A 24464-nucleotide genomic window follows, 5' to 3' on the forward strand; every position below is an offset into this window, starting at 1 on the left:
TACCTCTGCGGTTTTTGTTCCCCAAACCTATAACCCTGGGCTAATCATGAGAAAAATATTAGACAAATCCCAAAGGAGGGACATCTTACAAAAAACCTGACTGGTACTTCTCAAAACTGTCAAAATCCATGACTTTCACCTTTAGGCAACTTGTGTTATCCCTTTTTTGAGCACTGTAAGTTAGATCTTCTTCTTTTTGTTTTCATACTAGGTCATAAAAATCGGTGCAATAAAATTGGTGGCCTAGAGCAAGGACACTGGATTCAGATTGATTTCCTGACTGTACTTACTTACCTCTGCCTTCCAATTAACATTCAAACTAATCAAGAGTCTGAACTTTCCAAGACAGTTTCCTCAATTGTGAAATGGGATACAGAACCCATTTCTTAGTGTTATGGTGAAGGAAAAATGGCAGGACGTAACACGGTATTTAGCCCATTGCCTACTCAATGAATATCAGCCACTTAGATAAATTTCAATCTCTCTGAACTGTACTGATAGACACTGCAATATCTATAGTCTTACTCACCTTTTTATCTCCGGTATACATCTAGAAAAATCTTCAATGTGATTAGAGAAAAGAGTAGTTACTACTTATGGTACATCTAACTCATCTGTGATATTTCAGTCGATCGGTGTGTATTCAAACTAAATAAGGCTCCTGCTTCTTTATCTAATACCCCATCCCTGCCGTCCAAGGTACTATATCGATCACAAAATATTCAGTATTTCAATAAATTCATGTCTTTTACCATACTGAAAGACATTACTTTATATTTAAGAAGCTCACCATTCTTTCTTATCATCGTCGACATTGTTAGGTTATGTGCCCACTGGGTATATGGACTCATACTAAAGAATCCGTTACAGACTTTTAGACAAGTCATTTGACATATGTAGCTCGGGATACTTGTCTACAAAAGACACTTTGAAGATTCGTTTTTAAGAGTCTGAAATCCCATGGGAATGGTGTCAAGCAGCACAGTCCCACTACTGCTGTAAGTGGTCTCTGGTGAGAGGAAGGGACGACGGAGTGACAGGCCAACGTGCAGGTCCCGCTGCACTGCCTAGTGCTCACTCAGCGCTACAAATCAAGTTCAGGGTAGAGCTGAACAGCAGGGCTGGTAACATGGGATGAGAACAGAAAAGTGTCTGGTGGATGACATTTATAACAACAATCAATGGGGACTTACTTATTTTTTACTTGAAAAGTTGATTCAAATTGATAGGATTGGGTGCCACACTGCTCAGAACGGGGATAAGGGAAAAGCAGAAACATAACACATCTGAGTAGAAAGTTTCGTAAGCAAAGGGGTGTGACTGTAATGGTTCTTTCTGTTTGCATTTTTCAGCAGGGTGACCTTGGTTTCTGGTTTTGAAACTCAGATGTGAAAATAACTGAGAAAAGTTTTTTCCATGGGAAGAGTGCTTTGGATGATCAATAACTTCTTGTATTGTCAATTAGGAACTAATTATTCAGTTTATGTATTAATAGGAGGTTTTAGGCTATGATGGAAAAGCACGTGACGTGGGTTCCAGCACCCCCACACTCAGTACTCAAATCTAGTCCTGTCACCACTGGGCTGCTGAGCCTTGGGTTTCCCATCTGCAAGTCCAGTTAATAACATCTAGCTCTGGCAGAACAGCTGTGAGGTTTACAACTACATCAAGTGCCTAAGCTAAAACAGGCACTCAGTAAGTGGTCATTATCATGTGGACTTCCACTTGTGGACTCTGTCCTGAATACTGTCCTTTTGGCTGCTAACTGAAGGGTGAGGAGAGAGAGAAGACAGAAGGTACAACTCGCATTTGTGCTCATTTCATCCATTCAGCAGCAGCACATTTATGTACATTTCATACATTTAGCAACAGTGATGCAGTGTGGTATAGAGTAAGAGTATATATACCACATTGTTTGGCTTTTGTCTGTATATTTTATGAGAAGCAGAAGTATATGATAAAACAATGAATTTCGTGGAATTAGCTCAAGCTAGCTCCAGCATTATCAGCTGGGTGACCTTGGGAAATACAGGGGACACTTGGGCCTCAGGAAGAGAAAGGCCTACAGCTGATCACAGAGGGGGTGCCTGCCGGACCTAGTGTCAAGGTCTAGCCGGTCTCACAGTAAGAATAAGCTTTCCCAGAGATCCATCGAGGATCCACACTTGATGCAGCAATGACCTGAGGGCTAATTTATTTTTCTATAGGATCCCTAAGACATGTGACAACGTTCCTTCACCTCTCTGAAAGCTTAATCACTGAGATACTTTTTTTTCTTGCCAGAGGCTGACAAGGGAACGAGAAGCTGGACAGAAGGGAGAGGTAAACGCAGCCCATGGTCATAATCCCTCAGAACAAACACAAGAAGCCATCGGGGCGGATGGAGCCCAGAAGTCCTGAATAGAGGGCTCAGGCAGCGCTCTCTCTGACCACCTTTCCAGATCATCTGAAATGCGGGTCTAGGGCCGTGCTTCTCCTCTCACACTTTATTGTGCACGCACATCACCTGGGGCCTGGTTTCGGGGCAGAGTCTGCATCAGTACACCTAGGCTGGGGACTGAGACTCTGCATTTCAAGTGCTGCTGTGGGGAGCTTGGATCCAGAGGTTAGAGACCTGTTATGAAGCCTGTCGGTTATCTCTTTTCTTTATTCTGTGAACCATCCCACCTTCAATGCAATTAAAAAAAAAAAAAAAGACTGAGTAAGTGTTACGTTATCCTACACTGTACACAGTCTGTAAGAAATCCAATGCAATCTGTTTCTTCTCCAACAAGTTACAAACTGGTTACTAGTAAAACTGCTGACAACGTAAGACAGTGTGAGAGAGTCCACCCTCTTAAAAGTATAAGAAACTTATCGTTTCATCCAGGGACGTATCCCCCTGAAGACAGAGAGCTCGCTCCGCACTCTGAAGCCTGTCACTGTCTTCCAATTCCGATTGTTAGCATGTTTTTACTTTTTTTCCTTATAAACAAAAATAGCAAAAATCTTTATCATTTCTAAGCATCAGCCTTACTTCTGCCTTCAGGAACTATGCAGCACAAGTCTTCTTCCTCTGTGATGACAGTGAAATTGATAATAAAGGAGTTAAGAAGAGATGTGCAATTTGCCCAAGGACTGATCAAATATCTGTGCTACAGGAATTCTATTTTTAGTGAGGGATCACTTTGAGTAATCAGAAAAGGAATCATGCCACAGTCTGGGCTTCAATGAGACATTTAAAAAATTAAGTAGGATATGGATTAATGTGTGCTCAACGTCCTATCTCCATTTTACAGACGAAGAAACTAGGCTTAGCGAGGGAAGTTCCCTGAGACCACGCAGCTAGGAGGGGCTGGGGGTGACTCTGATTTTCCCATAGCCACACCCTAACTCCAGGCAGATGGCCCCATTTTTCCTGCTTTCAAGCCTTTGCCCCTCTGCGTGGGATGACTTCCCTCTGGCACTACCCTGCCTTATGACTTTACCTTCATCCTAAGTGTGTTTGTACCCACGCTCCCCATTCAGGATGATCTATGCTATCGTTTCTGCTTCCGCTTCACTTTTCCTCATAGCCCTCGTGCTCTATTTCAACCATTCTGCCATAACTACTTGTTTCTCTGACTTTCCCCTTAAAAATCCCAGAATGGCAGGACAATGACTTGGTCATCATCTCTGCAACTTCAATTTGTCAGAGAAAGAGCTCAGGAAAATGTGTGACATTAAATGACCTAACACAAGAAACTGACTGATGGCCAGAGAGGAAAAAAATTGATTAAAACTTCTGAAGAGCCAGGGTGGGGAGGGGAGGGGAGGGGAGGAGATGCCCACTGCACAGGAAACACTCACGGGCTCCTTCCACCCTACAGGACTGCAGCCTGTCAGCGGCACTTGCCTGACATTATTCTAGGAAAAGTCAGTTGGCCTGATGGGTATCCAAGCCTTCCTTCAGCCGGCACTGGAGTCAACAGGAGGACCGGGAACCCACACCCGGCTTCAGGCTGCGCTGATGCACTGTAAGCAGGAGAACTGTGCTAAGTAGCTTTTCTCACGTGTCTGTTCCAGGCTGCACTTAAGTTACAAGTTCTTATCAGAAGTTTTCTCGCTGTTTGCCACATCATTTGCCTCAGTTATTGCCTTCCGAATGCATATTAAGGTGATTTTAAAAGAAAGCACACGTTTTTCTCCTTTTGCCTCCCCTTAATCAACTCCAGCGTGGCTGCACTAACACACACTCAGAGAGCATGTGGACCCAAGGGAGTGAATGCTGAGGAATGAGGGGCAGTCCAGGTCTTACAGCAAGAGAAGCAGAGAAGCTCGTGTCCAAGGAAAGTCCTCTAGTGTCTGCCTGGGGCACGGGGCACGTGTGTGGTCAACCACTGTCAGGGTTTTAAGAGAGGCATGGACAGTAGACAGAGAGTTGGAAGGAAGGAGAGGAGAGTGACTGTTCTGACAGGTCAGGTGGTACGAGGTCCTCAGAAGGTAAATCCAGGAGGCAATCATATAGTTTACATAACATCCCAAATTAATGGGTTTTTAAAATTGGAAATTCCTATAATTTTGGCTAGTAGAAAAAGAAATATATTATCAGTTTCCTACATCCAGCCTTTCCTTAATGATAAAGAGGGACTTTTTAATAGAGATTGGTAGAATAATATAAATCATATCATATGCTGGTGAAATATTTATGGCCCATATATTAACTATTCAACTTTCCCGATAACATTTCTCACATAACCGCGGAGAAGAATGTATCATTTTCTGTCATTAAAACAATCTTTAGCATTTATGATATTATTCATAATCCATTTTAAAAAGAGAATAGGTACCATGTGAAAATCAGTGTGGATGAGAAAATGAGAGTGACCGAGTCCCATCTGATCCCCTGGTTTTGGGAAGTCACGTGCTCTGCCCAACAGGCAGAGCAACTGTGGCTACCTAATATTTATCACAGCAGCTGCTGAGATGCCGGTTTTACAAAGATATGATGTCACTGACATCAGTGGGGCATGACCGAGTGTTAAAACAATAAATGATTAACTTAAGCTGATGGTTCATGCAGTGTCTGGAAGCTGACTGCAGTGGTCCCGTGAAACTGTAAACTCTCCACGGCGGCCCTGTGAGTGCAAGGCAGCACCCCAGCACCCTGGCATACAGTCTGGGACGTGCAATCGTAAGATCTCACATGGGGTCGCAGTCCAAGAAAAGAAGAGATGAGGGGAAGGCAAACTCTTCAAAGAAACTGTAGCTGAAAAGTTTCCCCATCTGATGAAAGCTGATAAAAGCTGCGTGAATGGGTCGGCCTCATGTCCTAAGTTGAAACAAAACCACCACATTCAGCACCCAGTGCTGGTGAATGCGTACTTACTACTTAGAAAGACAGGCTTCATCTGCTTTGTTCACTTTTTCTTCCTGCTCTTTCTGGTAACAAATGCAGGGAGAGAACACTGCCTGCTACTTGGGGAAAGGGCCAGATGGGCCAGACAAGGCCAGTGGAGAAGCAACACAGAACCAGTCAGCTGTTCTGAAGAGGGGAAAGGAAAGGAGCATCCTTGAGGGCTCAGAACTGACCTGCCCAGACCACCAGGGCGGCAGGCAATACATGTGGTGGAGACCCTACGGAGAAAACCACAGGGCTAAACAGAGAGTTTGCCTGGAGCGGCGTCAGTCCTAATCTTCCCTGATGTGTTCTCCGCTGGGGTCCGTGCGGGGAGTTAGGGAGGTGACGTACCACAGGGCTACACAGGGCAGAACGGAAGTAAAGAAACTTCCTTATCTCCTAAGTAAAAAAGGAGTAAGTTTAGTCCTCTCATTTGAAACTGAACGAAAAGGTTTTATTAAAATACTTATTTCTCCCTTCTGCAGGATTTAATTTTAGATCCTTTACATCTTTCAGCAGAAAGCTACCCTGAAGTGGTAACAGTGGGGAACATTCATGAAGGTTCCAGTAATGACTTGTTCTGCTATGAAATTCCAAAGTGCTGCTGTCCATGTGACCATTGCCAAAGAGCTAATCCCCTGGCAATCTAGTCACGTGACAGACAAGAACTACACTAACAAAAAATGTTGTAAATGGTCAACACTTGATCAGAAGAGTCTAAAGAATTTACGATTGTACTGTATTCACTCAACATGCATTTACTGAGTGATTCCTATATGCCAAACATTAGGGACACAAGTGCCTTTAAGGTTTTACATAATACTGAGGAGTAACCAATGAAAAAGTGAACAAGTGAGAAAGGTAAATTCAGTTTGATAAATGCTACCATGTAACCAAGAAGGGTGCTGTGGGCCGGCTTCTGGGTTATGGGGCGGCCACTTCAAACAAGGCAACCAGCAAAGCCTTCTCTGACATGGTGCCTGTGTGTGTTGAGAACAGGATGCTGAGGGGCAGGCAGGCAGGCAACTGCAGACAGGCCTTCTGAGGAGGAGGAGTGAAGGCAGAGGACAGGGAAAGGAATGAGCTTGGCCTGTTCAAGGAACAGAAAGGAGACCAGTCTGGCTGGAGTGCAGGGTGGAAAAGGTGATCAAAGAAAAATAGATTTAAGGCTTATTTTAGAGCTAAAATCAAAATGACTTACTGAGGGACTGGGTGTAGCGAGGATCTATCTATGACCGTCCAGTGGTCCCAGGACTAGAAAGTGCTAGGCTGCAATAAGTACATTTGTCTTTTGTTTTATGACTGTTTTTAGCCATTCAGATGCTGTGAATTCTAAAACCATATTTTCCTCCGCTTTGGCCACTAGAAAGCTCAAAGCATAATCTGAAGACCAATTTTGCCAACCCTACAAAATAACATGTACCTTTTTGTGTATTAATCTCACCCTTAGGATTTTTGTAATTTTCTATCCTAATTATTTTCCATATTAATTGATTTTTCTTCTGGTAGATGGACATTAACTTAGCAAGTTACTATATGTGATCTGATGAGAAAAAGTAGTAAAAATATAAGTCTTTTCATCGTAGTTTGTATTAACTGTGCTGTAATTAAAATATAAGAAAAGTGACAGAATGAAAGTTCTATGGAAAAACTGCAAGGGGAGAATGGGTGGACGAAAAAAAAAAGATTCTGGATAAAAACAGAAGGGAAGGATCAAAGAGAGGGAGAGGCATGGTTTCTGGAACCAGACTGCCTACATTCCAGCCAGGCTCTAAACATCACCAGCTGAGTGACTGGGGCAAGTAACTGACTCCTCTGGCCTCGGTTTCCTCATTTGTGAAATGGTGACTTTAGCAAAACAGTGCCCGCCTCACAGGGCTGTTACGAGGCTTAACCTAGTTAATATCCGTGATGCGCTCGGAAAGCACTCAGTCAGCAGTAGGCACAATGCGAGTGTCTGTTAAAGTGAGTTTCAGTTTGGGATGTAAAGACAAGTAGGACTTAAAACAGGTGAGAGGGTTAGAGAGCGGAACCACAGACTTGCAGACACAGGAGCAGTGTGAACAAAGGTTTGGAAGGGCAGATCACACCCTCTAACCCAGTGGCGGTGTCGGGGGGAGGCAGGCGCTAGCAGGAAACATGGCAAAGTAATGAACAAAGACCAACTGGGAGAGAGGTCTTAAGAAAAAATACAGAAGGGCAACTGAATGCCTCTTAGAGGAACATGAATTTCACACTAGAAAACAGAGTATTTGAACGATCTGGTGCCATGCAAGCCCACAATCACATGGAGGGAAGAAGGCGGTGCCTGGCTCCTTGGCCCGTGGTAGGCGGAAGTGCCCCACGTAAGGTGTTGGACCAGCACGAACCAGCCACTGCTCCACAAGAGAACCACTGGGTCTGAAGTGTGACCTGAACGGTAATTCCATCCCAAAATACCCACTACCAAGGCAATGGAAAAGCTTAAAATGGCAAGCAGGGTATAGGCTGTCATCAAGAGGAGTAATTTTTCATCTGGGCAGATGGAGGTATCTCTCCAGATACTACACTCCCTCAAAACAGAAAGTTTCTGCCTTCTTTGTCTCTTCATAACATAACACTTTCAACTTAATTGAAAATGAGACAAGATTAGAAATTATCTTCAGTAAAACTGGAAGAACTGGTCTAAGGAACAGGGCATCCCCTAAATGATGGTACTGCACGTGCTCTATCATCTATATTCTCTATCCAAGGGATATTCATTCTGCGAATGTTGCCTGATTTAGAGAAGGGGCCTTTGCAGATGTGACATTAGGTCAAGAATCCTGAGATGGAAACACTATCCTGATCATCCAGGTGGACTCTAAATACAATCACATGTATCCCTATGTGAGGGAGGCAACTGGAGATTCGAGAAGGCAGCGCTAAGAAGGAGAGAGAGCAGAATGCGATGGCCTCAAGTCAAGGACGGCCTACAGGCACCAGAAGCTGGGAGGGTCAACAAGACGATTCCCCCCTACAGCCTCCAGGGGGAGAGCGGTCAGTACCTTGATTTTAGCCTAGTAAAGCTGATTTCTGACATCTAGCCTCCAGAACTATGACCAATTTCTATTGCTTAAAGCCACCAAACTTGTGGTAATTCACTGTAACAGCCACTGGAAACGAATATAGCAAATACGTAATTTCCTACGACTGCAAGTAAATTATTTAACAGGAGAAATGGAAATGATAGAGCTTTACCGTTTACTGAACAGCTACATAAATTATTTCATTAAATCATCAGCAGCAATCCTATTATTATTAGCCTGTTTTTACAGAGAAAACCCCCCTGATACCATGCCCAGATCTGTGTTCCTTCTCCATTGCAATAACACCCGTCTGTAACTGCTCTGACAGCGTGTCGATCAGCACTCAGCAGGGGGCTCACTTTTTATTCCTCCAAATGAACTTGGATAAATGGAAGAAACCTATTTTAAATTACTTCATGCAAAACTCTACCTGAAAAAATATATATAGTCACCAGTGAAAAAAAGTCTGTGTTACTAATTTCCACTGAGTTCTTCTGGGGGCAAAAATGCAAAAATTAAAAATAATTTTCAAATAAGTTTGAGAGTCACGTCTCAATTTACAGTTTGCTTCAATTGACTTACAAATTCATTAACATATTTTTCATGATAAAAGCAGTCATGATTCCGAGATAGAAATAAAAATTCGGTGTGCCTGGACAAGCTTAGGAGTTTCAGATACCACAGAGCATTTACACGGCATAAAAGGACAAAAAGCATCGGGACACTCACCTGGTACCTGACACTGCTCAGCACTGGAGATGCGGCAATGAACTAGCCTGGTACTATCTGCACTCACTGGGGAAGCACAAGCTTCCACTATCTCCATTTGTGCATCAAAGCTATGACTTACATTCAAAGAACTAGGGGATTAATAACGTGAGGGTGATTAAATAAACTTATCTACAGTCATTAGCTAGTAAGTGGTACAGGTTATATTTAAGCCCAGGAATACCTCAGTCCACAGTGAATCCTCTTAATACGACACCATATTGCCTGAATGCAATCCTATAGGCTTTGTACCAATACACTGGTAAAGCCGCTTGCCTGTTAATAAAGGAAACATTAAAATTGTTGCCATGGTACCCTATTCTAACAACAAAAAGGTAAGTCAATTAATCACACCTACCTGGTTATTGCTGGGGTTGGTACACCTCTTGTACGCAAGGTAGGTTTCCCTCGAACAACTGGAACATCTGCATTTTCTGAACCACCATTCAAATATGTTAATTCCTGGAGCTGTGCTTGCCTGATTTCATCATTATAGTCCTACACAAAAGACAGAAGATAACAAAGAATTTAGGACAAGAAGCAAATAATTTTTGATAGGAAAAAAACAAGGTAAGGAAAATAGTTAAATTCATAAAACAAGACTTGAGTTTGTTGAAATGAAAGTTTATCAATAAATTGTTGTAAAAAGAAAAATAACAAACAGTAAACTAGAATTTTCTACAGTCAGCCATATCTCCTTCTGCTGTGCATACTTTCCAAGTGAAATATTTATAATAAGATTAAAATGGCACGTAACTGATATATGGGCATTACTATTTACAATTCAATCAACTAGTAGTTACGGAGAGCCTAGTTTAGCCAGAACTATCTAAAGAAAGAAGAACAAAGTTGGAAGACTGGTATGTTCTCATTTCAAAACTTACTATAAAGCTATAGTAATGGAGAATGTATGGTACTGACTTAAAAGATAGACGTAAAGATCAATGAAATAGAATTGAGAGCCCAGTTATCAATTATAGTCATTTGATTTTCAAATAGTCTCTAACAAATGGTGCTGTAACAAATGAATATCCACATCAAAAAAATAAGATGGGCCCTTTACTTTTTGCCATACACAAAAATTATATCAAAATAGATCAGAGGCCTAAATGTAAGAGCTAAAACTGTAAAACTCTTGAAAGAAGACATGAAAGTAAATCTTCATGATCCTGTATTACATAATGATTTCTTAGCTAAGATACCAAAAGCACAAATGAAAAAACAGTCAAATTGGACCAAGTCAAAGTTTAAAACTATTGTGCTACAAAAATACCATCAAAAAAGTGAAAATACAGCCCACAAAATAGAAGAAAATATTTTGAAATCCTATTACCTGATAAGCAACTTGTATTCATAATACATGAAGAACTCTTACAACTCAATAATAAAAGGACACATAACCTAATTTTGAAAGGATAAAGGATTTGAATAGGCATTTCTCTTTAAGAAAAATAGAAAGTAAGCCCAAGAAAAGAAGCTCAACATTATTAGTTATTATGGAAATGCAAACAAAAACCACAATGAAATACCACGAACATACCCCCTAGGATAGCAGTAATCTAAGAGATAAGCAATATCAAATGTCGGTAAGATTGCAGAGATATTGAAACCCTTACAGCTTTCTGGTGGCAATGTAAAATGGTCCAGCCACTTCGGAAAACCACGTAGTAGCTCCTCAAAAATGCTGAACAAAGAGTTACCATATGACCTGGCAGATCCAGTCCTAGGTAATACCCGAGAAAAGGAAAACATATATTCATGCAAAAATGTGTGCATGAATGTTCACAGCAGCATTATTCATAATAGCCCCAAAGTAGAAACATCCCCAAAGTCCTCAACTGATGAGTGGACATATAAAATGTGGTATATCGTAAAATGGAATATTATTCAGCAATAAAAAGCGACTTGAATGAACCTTGATAACAGTATGTTAAGTGAAAGAAGTCAGGGCAAAAGACTACACATACTGTACGTGTTTTATACAAAATGTCAAAAAACCCCAGGGAAATCTAGAGAGAGAAATTAGTGGCTATGTAAGACAGAGGAGTGTGAGAAGGTAGGGGAGCCAGATGGGAGGGACTGCTAATGGGTATGGAGCTCCTTTGGGGGATGATAAAAATCTAAACCAGTTTGTAGTCACGGTTACAAAACTGTGAATATACAATAATCCAATGAACTGTATACCTTATGGGTAAACTGTATGGTATTTGAATTCCATCTCCATAAAAGCTGCGTAAAAAGAGCAAAAACTAATTAGTGGTTGCCGAAAGTGGGAGAAGAATGGGGAGTGACGGCTGTTGGTTACAAGGTTCATTTTGGGAGGTAATACAAATGGCCCAGCATAGATTAGGGGGACAGTTGCAGAACTCGGTGAATATACTAAAAGGCACTGAACTGTATACTTTATATGAGTGAATTTTATGCCATGTGATTTATATCTCAATAAAGGTATTAAAAGGAAAAAACAACACACTGGAGGCAGAAACACCAGATGGAAGCACTTAAGTAATCCCAGTATGTGGTAAAGATGGCCTGGAGTAGGGAAGTGGCGGGAAGGATGGTGAAAGGTAGATACGGAGTTACTTATAATGTCTAATTTTATTAGAAATGGTAAAATATTGGATATGGGGGTATATGAGCAAAGTCAAGAAGTCTGACTGGTTTCTGGAAGATAAGGAGAGTAACAAAGTGACATCATGATTTAACAATTTTGTACAGGTCGAGTTTGCAATGGTCTATAGCACACAAAAACTGAGCTTTTCTAGAGCAATCAGACATAGGAACTGGAAATTCAGAAGTTAAAGATATGGATACAGAAGTGGGAAGGGGGGCCCCACACATTAGAGAAGGGTGTGTCATCACGGCTGGCCCTGGGCAGGCTCCCGACAGATAACCCTGAATCCGTGGTGGGTTCTGCCTACTAAGAGTATGCTCCTTACCATTTTACTAAAAATGTGTGATTAATAAATTATTTGTAAAGCACATTCTAAATAAAATGTGCTACCTAACTGCTAAATATTGGCCCTGTTGAAAAGTGTTAGGAGGCACGACACAAAATTGTATGTGGTTAAAACTGATTCATGGGAAAAGAAGGTAACTGAGGCCTTATTCAAAAATACAATTAAAAATTTAAAAAGAAAAATAAAAAAAAGAAAAGCATTGCTCTAAGTAAAGTTAGGTGATTTACAGTGGTGCCACGAAAACTACAATTAAAGCCTATTTTAAACATCATCTGTGTAAAAGTACAGTACAGCAGACAGTGTAATTAGGAGGGAAAAAAAAACCCCAAAAAACAAAAAAACTGAATCTGAGTCAATCACCTCTGAGGTTAAGCCTGAATTTACCCAATGAGGCTGACCAGCTATGTGATTTTAGACAACTTCTTTAAATGTGAGGTGACTGTTTCTTCTGATGTCAGATAGACACTATTGACACACACACTGTAGTTACAATTTTATTGGTCTTTGAAATAATGTTTTTAGATCAGTAGGGAAACCAAATCACATATGGTAGCTTACAGACTAAATTATTTTTACAATTTTACATTTTAAACTAGTCATTAGTAAATTATCAGTTCAACTCCCCATCTGAAAAGTGAAACTATTATAACATTAACACCAACATTGTCACCAATTATGAAGAGTAGAAAATTGATTAGAATTCTAATTAAATATGTGTAAATGGGATTTCTCTAGCCAGTAAGTTTAGGATCTATCTAAATGTGTTAGTCTGGAGAATAGGAAAAAAGTCTTAAAATAAAATCATTAAAAGTAATTTATTAGGGCTTCCCTGGTGGCGCAGTGGTTGGGGGTCCGCCTGCCGATGCGGGGGACGCGGGTTCGTGTCCCGGTCCGGGGGGATCCCATGTGCCGCGGAGCGGCTGGGCCCGTGGGCCGTGGCCGTTGGGCCTGCGCATCCACGGCGGGAGGGGCCGCGGCAGTGAGAGGCCCGCATACAGCAAAAAAAAAAAAAAAAAAGTAATTTATTAAAAACTCAGTGGGTTCTCTATCTAGCCAGAGATATACTCTTCAGACATATTTGCCCAAATATGCTAATATTTATGTCCAAGGTTAATCCTGGGATCACTGTTTGAATTATCATCTGTAAGAAGTAAGTGTCCATTATTTGAAGACTAATTAAATAAATTCTGGAACACGCATATAATGAAATATTATGCAGACATTAAAAAGAATGAAATGAAACTTTACATATGCTCATACGGACAGAGATCCAAAACAACCTAAGTCAATAAAAAAAAAAAATTAAAGGCTATGAGAGAGCACAGGACTTTCAGGATAACTAAGCAAGGAGCTCAACAAAGCCTTTCCATAAAAAGCAACAATAAAAGCTGACCAAAGAGTTAAAAACAACCACTTCAGGACTCTGGAAAGAAGAGTGGGAGTCTGTGGCAATCTTGTCTGGGAGTGCTCCCACCCCCTCCTCCCCAGCCCAGATGATGCATAAGTTCCACTAGGATGGGGAAAGTCGTGAAAACCAGTGAAGGATGTTCACGTAATTTTGAAGAAAGGAGACCAAAACAATTGTGAAAAAGAAGAACAAACTTGCAGAACTTACACAACCTGGATTTCAAAATTTGCTGTAAGGCTGAAGTAATTAAGAGTATGGTACTGGCGTAAGGACAGGTATATCAATCAATGGAACAGAACTGAGAATTCTGAAATAAATTCATACGTTTATATTCAGTTAATCTTCAACAATAGTGCCAAGGCAATTCAATAGGGACAGAATTGTCTTTTTAACATATGGTGCTGGGACAACTGGATATCTACATAGAAAAAGATATATTTAGATCCTAATCTAACACATACACAAAAAGTAACTTCAAGTGGATCATAGAGTTCAGTGCAAGAGCTAATACCATAAAACATTAAGAAGAAAACACAGCAGAAATTCTTTGCGACCTTGGGTTAGGCAGAGTTTTCTGGCCAGCTCAGACTCAAGGTGAAAGAAGTTGGAGCCTACCTCTTGGTGGAAGAGTGTGAAGTGATGGGGTGGGAGGGCGGCTGTTGCTACCTTTGGAGAACAGAGTCTGCCCTACTTGGCTAAGCCGGCACTCCCTCGTCCACGCTGAATGACCACAAGGACATTAAACCTCTCTTTGGTCTTGTCCGAGTTACAATTTTAAAGTCATTTTTATAAATATCTGATTCTTACCTGTCTCTCCCATTATATAAACTCCATAAGGGAAGGGGCCATGTCTTTTATTAGTGCACATGTGTCTATCAAATAGAGGGCACTCAAAAACTCTGTTTTTAAACTAAATGAATAATAGGATCATCACACTGGCTTGAGGGAACTAATGAAAACTCTGCTAAGCTCCCAAATTAAAACACTTAATATAGTCTTACGCCCTGGCTCTTCCAAGACAATCATGATTTAAGACGTCCTTTCCCTATACATATGACAGTCTTCCTCACAGGTAACATCATCATGACACATGCTACAGCAGGTAAGTCAATCTACTACACCACTGGGAATCGCTGAACAGTCTTATCCCAGACAGCTGTTTGGCAGATGCGACAGTTTCTCTGAAACAAACTGTCTGAAGAGCCAACGTGTTCAAGTTTCTGTTTTTTAAATCTAGAACATGCAAATTATACAAAAGACCGAAATTAACTTTTGTAATGGAAATAGGGACATATTCTCTTTAAATTATCACATTCTCAGCAATGTCAGGGTGTCTGAAAAGGATTAAAAAAGACCATCAACTGTTAACAAAACATAAACCCCCGCACAGTGCCTTCCTCTCTGTGCCCGCTGCTCCGTCACCTTCACGCATTCCTCACGCTGCACAGAAACCACGTGCTTCCGCTCCCCTAAACCACACAAGCCTCCTGCGGGGCTGCGCTTACTCAGGCGACACACCAACACGGAGCACAGCGCTCGGCACGTGGACCGCACCAACGAGCTCGCGCTCGAGAGCAACGAATTTGTGAGGTGACTGAGTGTCACAGCAAGGCTCAGGGCCTGAGACCCCAAAGGCACACCAGTGACTGTGCTCTTCAACTTTCTTGCAGTATTACCTAATCTCTTTAGAAACCCCTGGCCTCACAGGTAAAGAAGGAATGATGCCAAGTAATTCACGGGGACACTGTAACAGACAAAGCGCTATGCAAATAACAATCACTGATAAGAACTGTCAAGGATTAAAACAAAGGGAGGACTTTAAAGTACAAATTAACTATCAAGAAAAACTGTACTAACAGGAATGAGGAACTTTTTGATTTCCTCCAGAGCATGTCCCATCCGGGCATAGGCTTCTGCTGGCGGGGCAAACACTTCAATCAGAACATGGAGATCATCATTGAGGTGGAAGTACTTTGCTTCTCCACTTTTCCTCAACTCTTCTTCCTGAAAAAAGAAAAATCATGTTTAAAAGGGTGTCACTGTAAGAAAAGAAAAAGAAAATAAAAACTACCCAAGCTTATCTGGCACGTGGTTATCCCAAAAGGTTCACCCAACAGCAAACATCACCTAAGGAAGAAAGTTTAAAACATAAATCTGATCTTGCTGTCCCCAGGCCTTTATGGAAACCCCAAAGGCTTCCTGCTGCTGTGGGAGGTGTCTCAAGTCCTGCCTCTGGCCCAGGAGTCCTCCGGCCATCTCCCCAAGGCCATGGGCTCCGCAGACTCCCCGGCCCAACCCCTCCAGGCGCTCCAGAGAACCGCTTTGTGTTCCTCAGACTAGCCAAGCAACCAAGCTCACTTCTGCACTGGCTACCCTGTGTGCCCCTGAGCTGTCACAAAGCACTTACCACTATCTAAACTGCCTTACTTTTTGCTCGTCCATTTTCTAATTTTTCTCACTTAAGGTGATCACCATGGAGCAGAACCCATGATTGTCTTGTCTGGTGCTGCATGCTCCTTGTCTAGAAAAGTGCTTGGTAGATAGTAGATGCTCAACAAATAGTTTTGAATGAATAGGTAAATACTATTTATTCATGTCTATGTTCATTTGCTCATTCATACAAAAAACATTTCTACATGCCAGGTACTATACTCTATCGATACAGAATAAAACAATGAATAGAATAAATGAAAATTTTTGTTATAGGATTTTATATGGTTATGAGAAACGTTTAAAAAAATTTTGGTGGATATAATGAAATTCAGGGGGCAAAAAACCGCAGATCATTAAGGGACCACTAACTTTGCTCCATTATCTTTTTCTAACAAGCCTTTGTTAGAGTAGCAATTACAGAATCTGGTTCTTTGTCTTTCTCAAATAGTCTTTGTTCTCAACATTAAAATCAGACAGATTAAGATGAGTAGGGGGCCTCCCTGGTGGCGCAGTGGTTGAGAGTCCGCCTGCCGATGCAGGGGATACGGGTTCGTGCCCCGGTCTGGGAGGATCCCATATGCCGCGGAGCGGCTGGGCCCGTGAGCCATGGCCGCTGGGCCTGCGCATCCGGAGCCTGTGCTCCGCAACGGGAGAGGCCACAACAGTGAGAGGCCCGCATACCGCAAAAACAAAACAAAACAAAAACAAACAAACAAAAAAAGATGAGTAGGAACCTATACCTAGAGTGACTTCTAAAAGGAAGGAAACCTTCCAGCTTCTCCAAGAAACCCACCCCGTAGGAGAGAGAACCCAGGGATTCCTGGCAACAGCACCTGTTGATTCCAAAATTAGCCAAGAGGACAAGGAGGCACACACACCCTTGACTTCACCCCTTAAGGCTTCAACTTTTGTTACTTAATTAATCTGAATTTTTACAAAGAAAAGACGGATCAAAATATAGAGCATGAAAAGGGCAGGGGATTTAGAGTTAGATAAACCTGTATTTTAGCCATGGTGGTCACCAGCTGTGTGTGTGAGTTTGAACAGATTACATGTAATCCAACACTTAGTTTGCAAAATCAATTTGATGTTAACATATGTATATTAATGTAGGTCCACTGAGAAGACTAAAAAGGCAGCTTGTGTAAAGGCCTGGCCCAGGAGACAGTATATATAGTGCCCAGGATACTGCCTTCTACGTGGCAGGCACTCAGTAAATGCTAGTCTCCTTCACATTTATGGAAAGTGGGCCAGAAACTGAAAGAAAAGAAGAAAAATATATTTGAAGGGAGAGCAAACATAAGCTACCATAATATCCTACGCATTTCCTTCAAAATTTGTCAAGTATGAAAAGGACTATTGGGGCTTCCCTGGTGGCGCAGTGGTTAAGAATCCGCCTGCCGATGCAGGGGACACGGGTTTGAGCCCTGGTCCGGGAAGATCCCACATGCCACAGGGCAACTAAGCCTGTGTGCCACAACTACTGAGCCTGCGCTCTAGAGCCCGCGAGCCACAACTACTGAAGCCCGCATGCCTAGAGCCCGTGCTCCGCAGTAAGAGAAGCCACCGCAATGAGAAGCCTGCACACCGCAACGAAGAGTAGCCCCCGCTCGCCACAACTAGAGAAAGCCCATGCGCAGCAACGAAGACCCAACGCAGCCAAAAATAAATAAATTTAAAAAAAAAGAAAATGACTATTCTTTCATGCCAACGGTGGACTAGTTCTTGTTCTAATCAGAACATTTTCAATCCTTTGATCTGACTCTGCCTTTCACAGCTGAAGTTTTAGAAACTGGATTCTGTGCACAGTAGTTCATCTTAGAAAGCATGATCTACTGAAATGAACATTTCTTATCTTTTTCTAACATGCACCAAACTAATGCTTTTAATGAGAGATTATAATTGTTGATTCATAGGCAAACATTCTCCTTGCTATTACAAACCTAAGCTGGAAAAGGAAGGCCTTCTTACCATAACCACAGCTGTCACGCAGGCTCCATAGACTGAGCAGTTATGACCAGGTTACTTCTTGGGTTAATGATGAGAGGCAATGCAGTGTTTGGGGAAGAACACAGACTGTGTTCAAACCCCAAATCCAACAACTGGTCACATTACTTTATCCTCATCCTGAAGAGATGATTTTAAAATGGATAATAATAGTGTAGTACCTACTGCTCAAAGGGTTGTTGTAGTAATAAAGGAGTGATTATAACAGTCATTCTTAGTAATAAAGGAGTTGTAGTAATGTGGAAGACACAAGAAGTCTTTAGAATTATGCCTACCACATAATAAGCACTCAATGATAAATACAGTAATGATAACTATTATTACCTAACAACACTATTAATTATTCTATTATTCTATAACATAGATAAGGTGGGCAAAACGTCTAGCACGTTTGCACAAACCGAAGGCTCCACAGACCGTAGCATTATGGTGATTATTATGCTACACAACCACCTGATACGTGTCAGTAATGACCCCTATAATATCATCAGTGCAGCAAATACAAAAAGAAAATGAATTACGTTCACATTAGAATTTAAATGGTGAACACCTTGAATATCTAAAAGGATGAGATTTTAATACTATGGAACGGAAATCTCTTTAGAAATAAACATTGTTGACTGAGAATTTTCTGTAGACTAAAAATTAGTAAAAAGGATCAACTGAAATCAGTATTCAAGAGTTCAGGCAGTGAGCATCTGATTACGATACAGCAGATGGGACACCTGTCTACTTAAATTATCACCTGTGGTTACTGTCAGTGAAATGCTTTTGAAGGTGTAACTGATGGACCACCTGGCACAGTATGACGGGCGAGAAGGAGACATGGTGGGCCGGGTGGGGTGAAAGGGGCTGTTTCTACTGTATTGAAGAACTTGAAGAAGGAAATGACAGACTCAGCACTTGGCATTATCAGTTCAAGGCCCAAAGAGCCAGAAGTATCCCGGAAGGTTTTACTGCTTATGGCCACAGGCCGATGGAGTCAACAGACCAGGCAGAGCTCAGGCGTGTGCTAACGACCAGCACGTTGCCTGGTCATCGCTATGGGAGACTTAGGACGGTGTCCGGAGGACAGTGAAAATCTGAGAGCTGGACTGGCAACATTTGGAAAGATTCAAATAACTCCTGAGTATACGAACGCTGAAGTCCCACTGAGCCTTCCACACTGGCAGAAGCCTGCCTCGAACAGCCAAGGTAGTTCCCTGAAAGGAGATGACAATTCTCATGCTTTACCACTGCTACCCTTTATCACCTCCTGGGCTAAGATCAGATCCCTGCTTGCCCCAGGGATGCAGAGAACAAAAGAGCTAGGCTAAATCTAGAGGAGAAGGCTGAGTGAGTACAGAAACTGTAACGTCTCCTGGTGTGTATGCACTGGACACTTCCTCCCAGTCTTCCTGATAAGGATCGGGGACCTCTTACTAGAATGATTGCACACTGAGATGAAGAAATACTCACGCAGTTTGAGGATTCACAGGCTTGGCTCTAAGCAAATGCTGCCCCACTGAAGGCCACTGATGGAAGTGGGGTTTAAGGGGTCAAGAGGTGAAGGACTTCTGCTCCTAGGCCCTTGACAGCGGGCCCAATGGACTATGCTACTTCCTCAGTTTCTAGGTGTCCTGATGGGATGTAAATGATCAGCCACTTGCAGAATCCCCCTATTGACTTGCTGACCCATGTGGTCAAGGACACAGAAATGAGAGGATGAGTGAAGGGGTGGTAAGTGGTCTGGGAAGAGGCCCGAGTGTGTAAGAACAGGGAGCCCCGTGTGGGGCAGAGCCCGCACTCGTGACCAGGCAGCCAAGGGGACCCACTGCAGCAGAGGTCAAAGCGCCTCATTCCCCAGCCGCCTCACTGCCACTCAGAGGACTCATGAACAAAGTACCTATGGTGACAGGGAAAGAGGTCTTGTTTTGTTTGTTTGTTTGTTTTAATTTTTAGTGGGGTACAGTTGCTCCACAATGTTGTGTTAGTTTCTGCTGTACAGCAAAGTGAATCAGTTATATGTATACATATATCCACTCTTTTTTTGGTTTCCTTCCCATTCATTAGGTCACCACAGAGCACTGAGTGGAGTTCCCTGTGCTATACAGTAGGTTCTCATTAGTTACCTATTTTATATGTAGTAGCGTGTATACGTCAATCCCAATCTCCCAGTTCGTCCCACCCTCACAGGGAGAGCGGTTATGCATTACCCCACCACACGGATTCCCCTCAAAAAGGATTCCAGGCTACTGCCACTGCTGACTGCCTAATACGCCAGCAGCAGAGACCCACCAGCCCGTAAAACGGCAACATGATCTGGGAGGACCACGCAGCCCTGCTAGCGAGCTGATGCCATTTAGGATCCCTTTCATTAAACGCACAGCCAGGCACTTGCTATTTGTGGACACATAATCTGGCTAAAGACTTGCCTTCCCTGCTTCCTTTCTACCTGTAAAAGGATCTGTGGGGGCCCTGATCACTGCCGCCATAGCACAAAATGTTGCTTCTCACCAAGGAACTCCCTTAGTAACAAACAAGAGCAGCACAGAGTCTATGGGCTTCACTGGTCATATCATGGACCTCATTACCAGATGGCCTTCCTGAAAACTTCATTAAGATAGCAGCAAGGATGGGATACTTTCCAACTAGATACAGATAATTTCTGACCAACTGACCAATACATAGTTCCACTTGCTCCTACTGCCAGAATAGATGAGTCAGGGAATCAGAGTAACATCATTTGAGACAGTGATGTTTAGTGAGCAGTCAACCTAACCTGGCCATGCATTAGAATCTTTTAAACACCTACTGGAAATTCATTTTGAGGTTTCACCCTAAACAGGTTGGTGCATGGGACTCACTCACTCACTCTCTCTATACACACACACACACACACACACACACACACACACACACACACACACACACACACACACACATATTTTTTTTTGGGGGGGGGGCACACTGTGCAGCAAGCAGGGTCTTAGTTCCCCAACCAGGGATCGAACCCATGCCCCCTGCAGTGGAAGTGCAGAATCTTAACCACTGGACCACCAGGGAAGTCCGGGACTCTATTTTTAAACAGCATCCCATATGAGTCTGACATCTAGCCATGTTTTAGTCAAATAATATAATGAACTTCCCTGATTAACCCAATAATATATTTAGTTTCTCTGAATCTCACTTTTCTTACATAAACTAAGGAAAATATTATGTATCTGTCATCATTTTTCCAAGGATAACATGGAGTAATGCATGTAAAATGTCTCACAGAGTGCCTGACTCACTGTGGCTGTTCAATAAACGAACGGTGACCTTTTTTTTTTTAATTATAAAAGCTATTGTTAAATGGACTTTTTTGTGAGGAGGCTGGATTTTGTCTAAATGACTTTTTTGTCTGACACAATCATTTCATGGAAAGTGATCACTCAATGTGGATTTTGTTCTCTGTAATATAAATCTTTTAATAATGAGAACAACGAAGTAATAATAGAACAACATAAGCGACAGTACACTATGAAATGTGAACATTCCTTTCAGAATTGGTATATTTAAGAAAGTGATCAATAAAAATAACTCAGTAATTTTAGCTTATTTAGAAGAGGAGGCAGTTATGTGAATAAATGCACGAAGAACTATGTGTTAGAATAGGAAGTAATTATTAAAACATTTACAATCAATTTTAACTTGGTAAAATGCATAGGATATCAAAAGAAAGGCAAAAAGAGCAAATAAAAGCATATACTTTATAAAGTCAACAATATGAAACACAGGCGTAGAAAAAAAGACCTGAAAGTACTCATCTAAAATGCAAATAGTGATGGTGAGACTATAGATAACTTTTATTTCTCTTCATGATAATTTCAATACCACTGTACTTTCTAGAAGGTATTGCTTCTAGAATCAAAAGCACAGGTGCTACAATTCCACTCTATAAATAAAAATAATAGTTACAGATTTTGGTTTAAGATACTGTATATTCTGAAACTGGCCAGAGTGACTGAATTTTCTAAATAGTATCACAAATATATCACTATATATAGCATTTTCACATAATTTCATTTGAGGTCCTAGTTAGCTTTTATATCATATATACTAATACCATGGATGATCTAAAAGTACATTATATAACATGACTAAAAAAGTAGCCATTGTTTATAATAAGTATTACCTTTGCCTTGTCTCTCATGGAGCCTTTTCCAAGGATGGACATTTTTGTCAAGGTTTCTTCTTGTAAGCGCTTCAGAGAATTGCCACGTGGCCCCAAAAGTTTTCCCACAAAGTTGAACTAGGAGAAACGAAACAACAAATTTGTAACATTCATATCTGAGGAAAATAATTTATTTCTTGAATTTTAGGAAACACTGCAGTCAGTATGCTACACATCATTGACTAGTGGCAAGTATTTAAGTTCCTGCTACATGCGTCACCCTATGTTTCCCACAAACCACATAAAACAGGGCTAAAACAAACAAACAAACAAACAAAGATGTATTTCTTTCTACCAAATCACTTCAGTGATGGCTGTATTTTACAAATTGTATCAATAGATGAAGTTAATTCCCAGAATTCCTTAGTTGCCATCCTGACAATTTCAGCACACATTCAGTATGAACCACGAACAGTGCTGGAACTAGACTGCTGGTAAGGAAAAACAACACCCAGTGTCCTATAATGTGCACTAAACTGGTCACCATGGAGTGTCTGGGTTCTTCTACCTGGTCAGCACTTAAGCCTCGGTTAATCAACCACTGAGTGCACTGTCCTAGATGAGTGCTACGCTTCCAGTGGCTGACCAAAGCTTTATGACAAAATCCACCTATCTATTTAGCCTGGATGCGGAGGGTTCTTTATTCAGCATGCAGAGTAGCAGTGAATTAATTAAGGGTACTACGGACTCTGAGGATAGACTGCCATGGTTGTAAAACCTGGCTTTTCCATTTTCCTGCTGAGTGACCCTGGGCTCGGGGTCACTAGACATTGGTTTCCTCATCTGTAAAGTGGGAATGATGAACAGCAACAGGACCTCCCCTTGCAGGGTATTTTGAGGATTAAACGGGTCAACATAATCAAATCATTTAGAACAATGCTTAGCACATTAATAGAGAATAAATACATACAACTGAATGAAATAATTATTGACAAGAATTTCACACAACTTCTAAAAGCCTTCCAATAATTATGAATTCTTCTTGCTTCCAAATAGAAAGTCAGCCCTAGTTACCACGAGAGAAACTCTTCTCTTTGGCAGGATTCTTGATCACAAACTCATGTAGGTGCTGCTGTGATATCAGCCACCTTCCATGAGCCACCTTCCATGCCACTGCTGTGCTGTTGCTATTTTTAAGAGAAAATCGTTCCTCATGTCTCTAACTATGGTAATTAAAGTAATTTTCCTGAAATATGTACTTTTACTCTTTTCTTTTTTTTTTTTTTTTTTTTTTTTTTTTCCCGTACGCGGGCCTCTCACTGTTGTGGCCTCTCCCGTTGCGGAGCACAGGCTCCGGATGCGCAGGCTCCGGATGCGCAGGCTCAGCGGCCATGGCTCACGGGCCCAGCCGCTCCACGGCATATGGGATCCTCCCAGACCGGGGCACGAACCCGTATCCCCTGCATCGGCAGGCGGACTCTCAACCACTGCGCCACCAGGGAGGCCCCCTGAAATATGTACTTTTAAAAAATCAAAATGGTATTTTTTCCTTGCCCACTTTCAATTTTATTGGTCTTCAACAAAAACTAAATGATCTATTTTTAACCTTTACATGTCATTTTTTAAAATTTAATTTTAAGTAAATTACTTAAAAAATATAGAAGTGAGGTCTACAGAGTTTAAAATATCAAATAACACTACAAGGTGGGGGGGGGGGAATCAATGTCTCAACCCACCCTCCCTCATTCTTGTTCCCTGTTTTCTCTGCTTTATCTTTCTGGAAATCCTACTATCAGATATTGGGCCTCCTGAGTTGGATCTCTAAGTTTCTCTGATTTTTCCTCTCTCCTTCACCTCTCTCTGTCTTACCTTCTGGAGACTTAATTACGTTTCATACGTATCTACTGATTCTCTCATTTCTGCCACCACATGTTTCACTACTAACAGCATTTTCTTATATCTGTCCCTTCCTTATGGCACTTTGGAGACATTTCATGGAAGTGATACAAATTCTTATCCTCTTGAGGCGTCAGTGGCGGTAGCTGTCCCCTCCCGGACGCCGCAGAGCTCACAGAGCCTGCTTCTTCCCACAGATTCCCCTTACCCTCCACGTTCTGAGACTCTGTTTCTTGCTACACTATGGCCTTTCCTCACGTGACTGGTAATCCTCTGCTATTTGTTTCTAAAAATTTTAAACTGAGGCTCTAACAGGCTAACTGGATGTTCTGCTTTCATACATGCAATCTGACAACTGGACATAACAATTCACTGCAACACAGCAGCCCAGTTTTCTCACCCAAAGCTACTCAAATATCAATATCTGTATTTCTTTTTCCTTGGGCTAGGC

At 41.7% G+C, this 24464-nt stretch overlaps 1 protein-coding gene across 3 annotated transcripts in view; it reads right to left on the bottom strand.

The window, feature by feature from the left end:
• Positions 1-24464, bottom strand: part of KHDRBS3 (KH RNA binding domain containing, signal transduction associated 3) — a 163164-nt gene that overhangs the window by 66264 nt on the left and 72436 nt on the right. For all 3 annotated transcript variants that reach the window (XR_014291555.1, XM_082600758.1, XM_082600759.1), the window contains exons 3-5: positions 22139-22255; positions 15400-15546; positions 9533-9672 (exon numbers count right to left, since the gene is read on the bottom strand). Coding sequence is in view for 2 of the 3 variants with exons in the window: in XM_082600758.1 (XP_082456884.1) it covers positions 9533-9672; positions 15400-15546; positions 22139-22255 (404 nt within the window). In the remaining variant the exon portion in view is untranslated. The remainder of the gene's footprint in view (positions 1-9532; positions 9673-15399; positions 15547-22138; positions 22256-24464) is intronic.

Source organism: Mesoplodon mirus (assembly GCF_964341445.2).
Source record: "Mesoplodon mirus genome assembly, chromosome: 16".
Taxonomy (NCBI): domain Eukaryota; kingdom Metazoa; phylum Chordata; class Mammalia; order Artiodactyla; family Ziphiidae; genus Mesoplodon; species Mesoplodon mirus.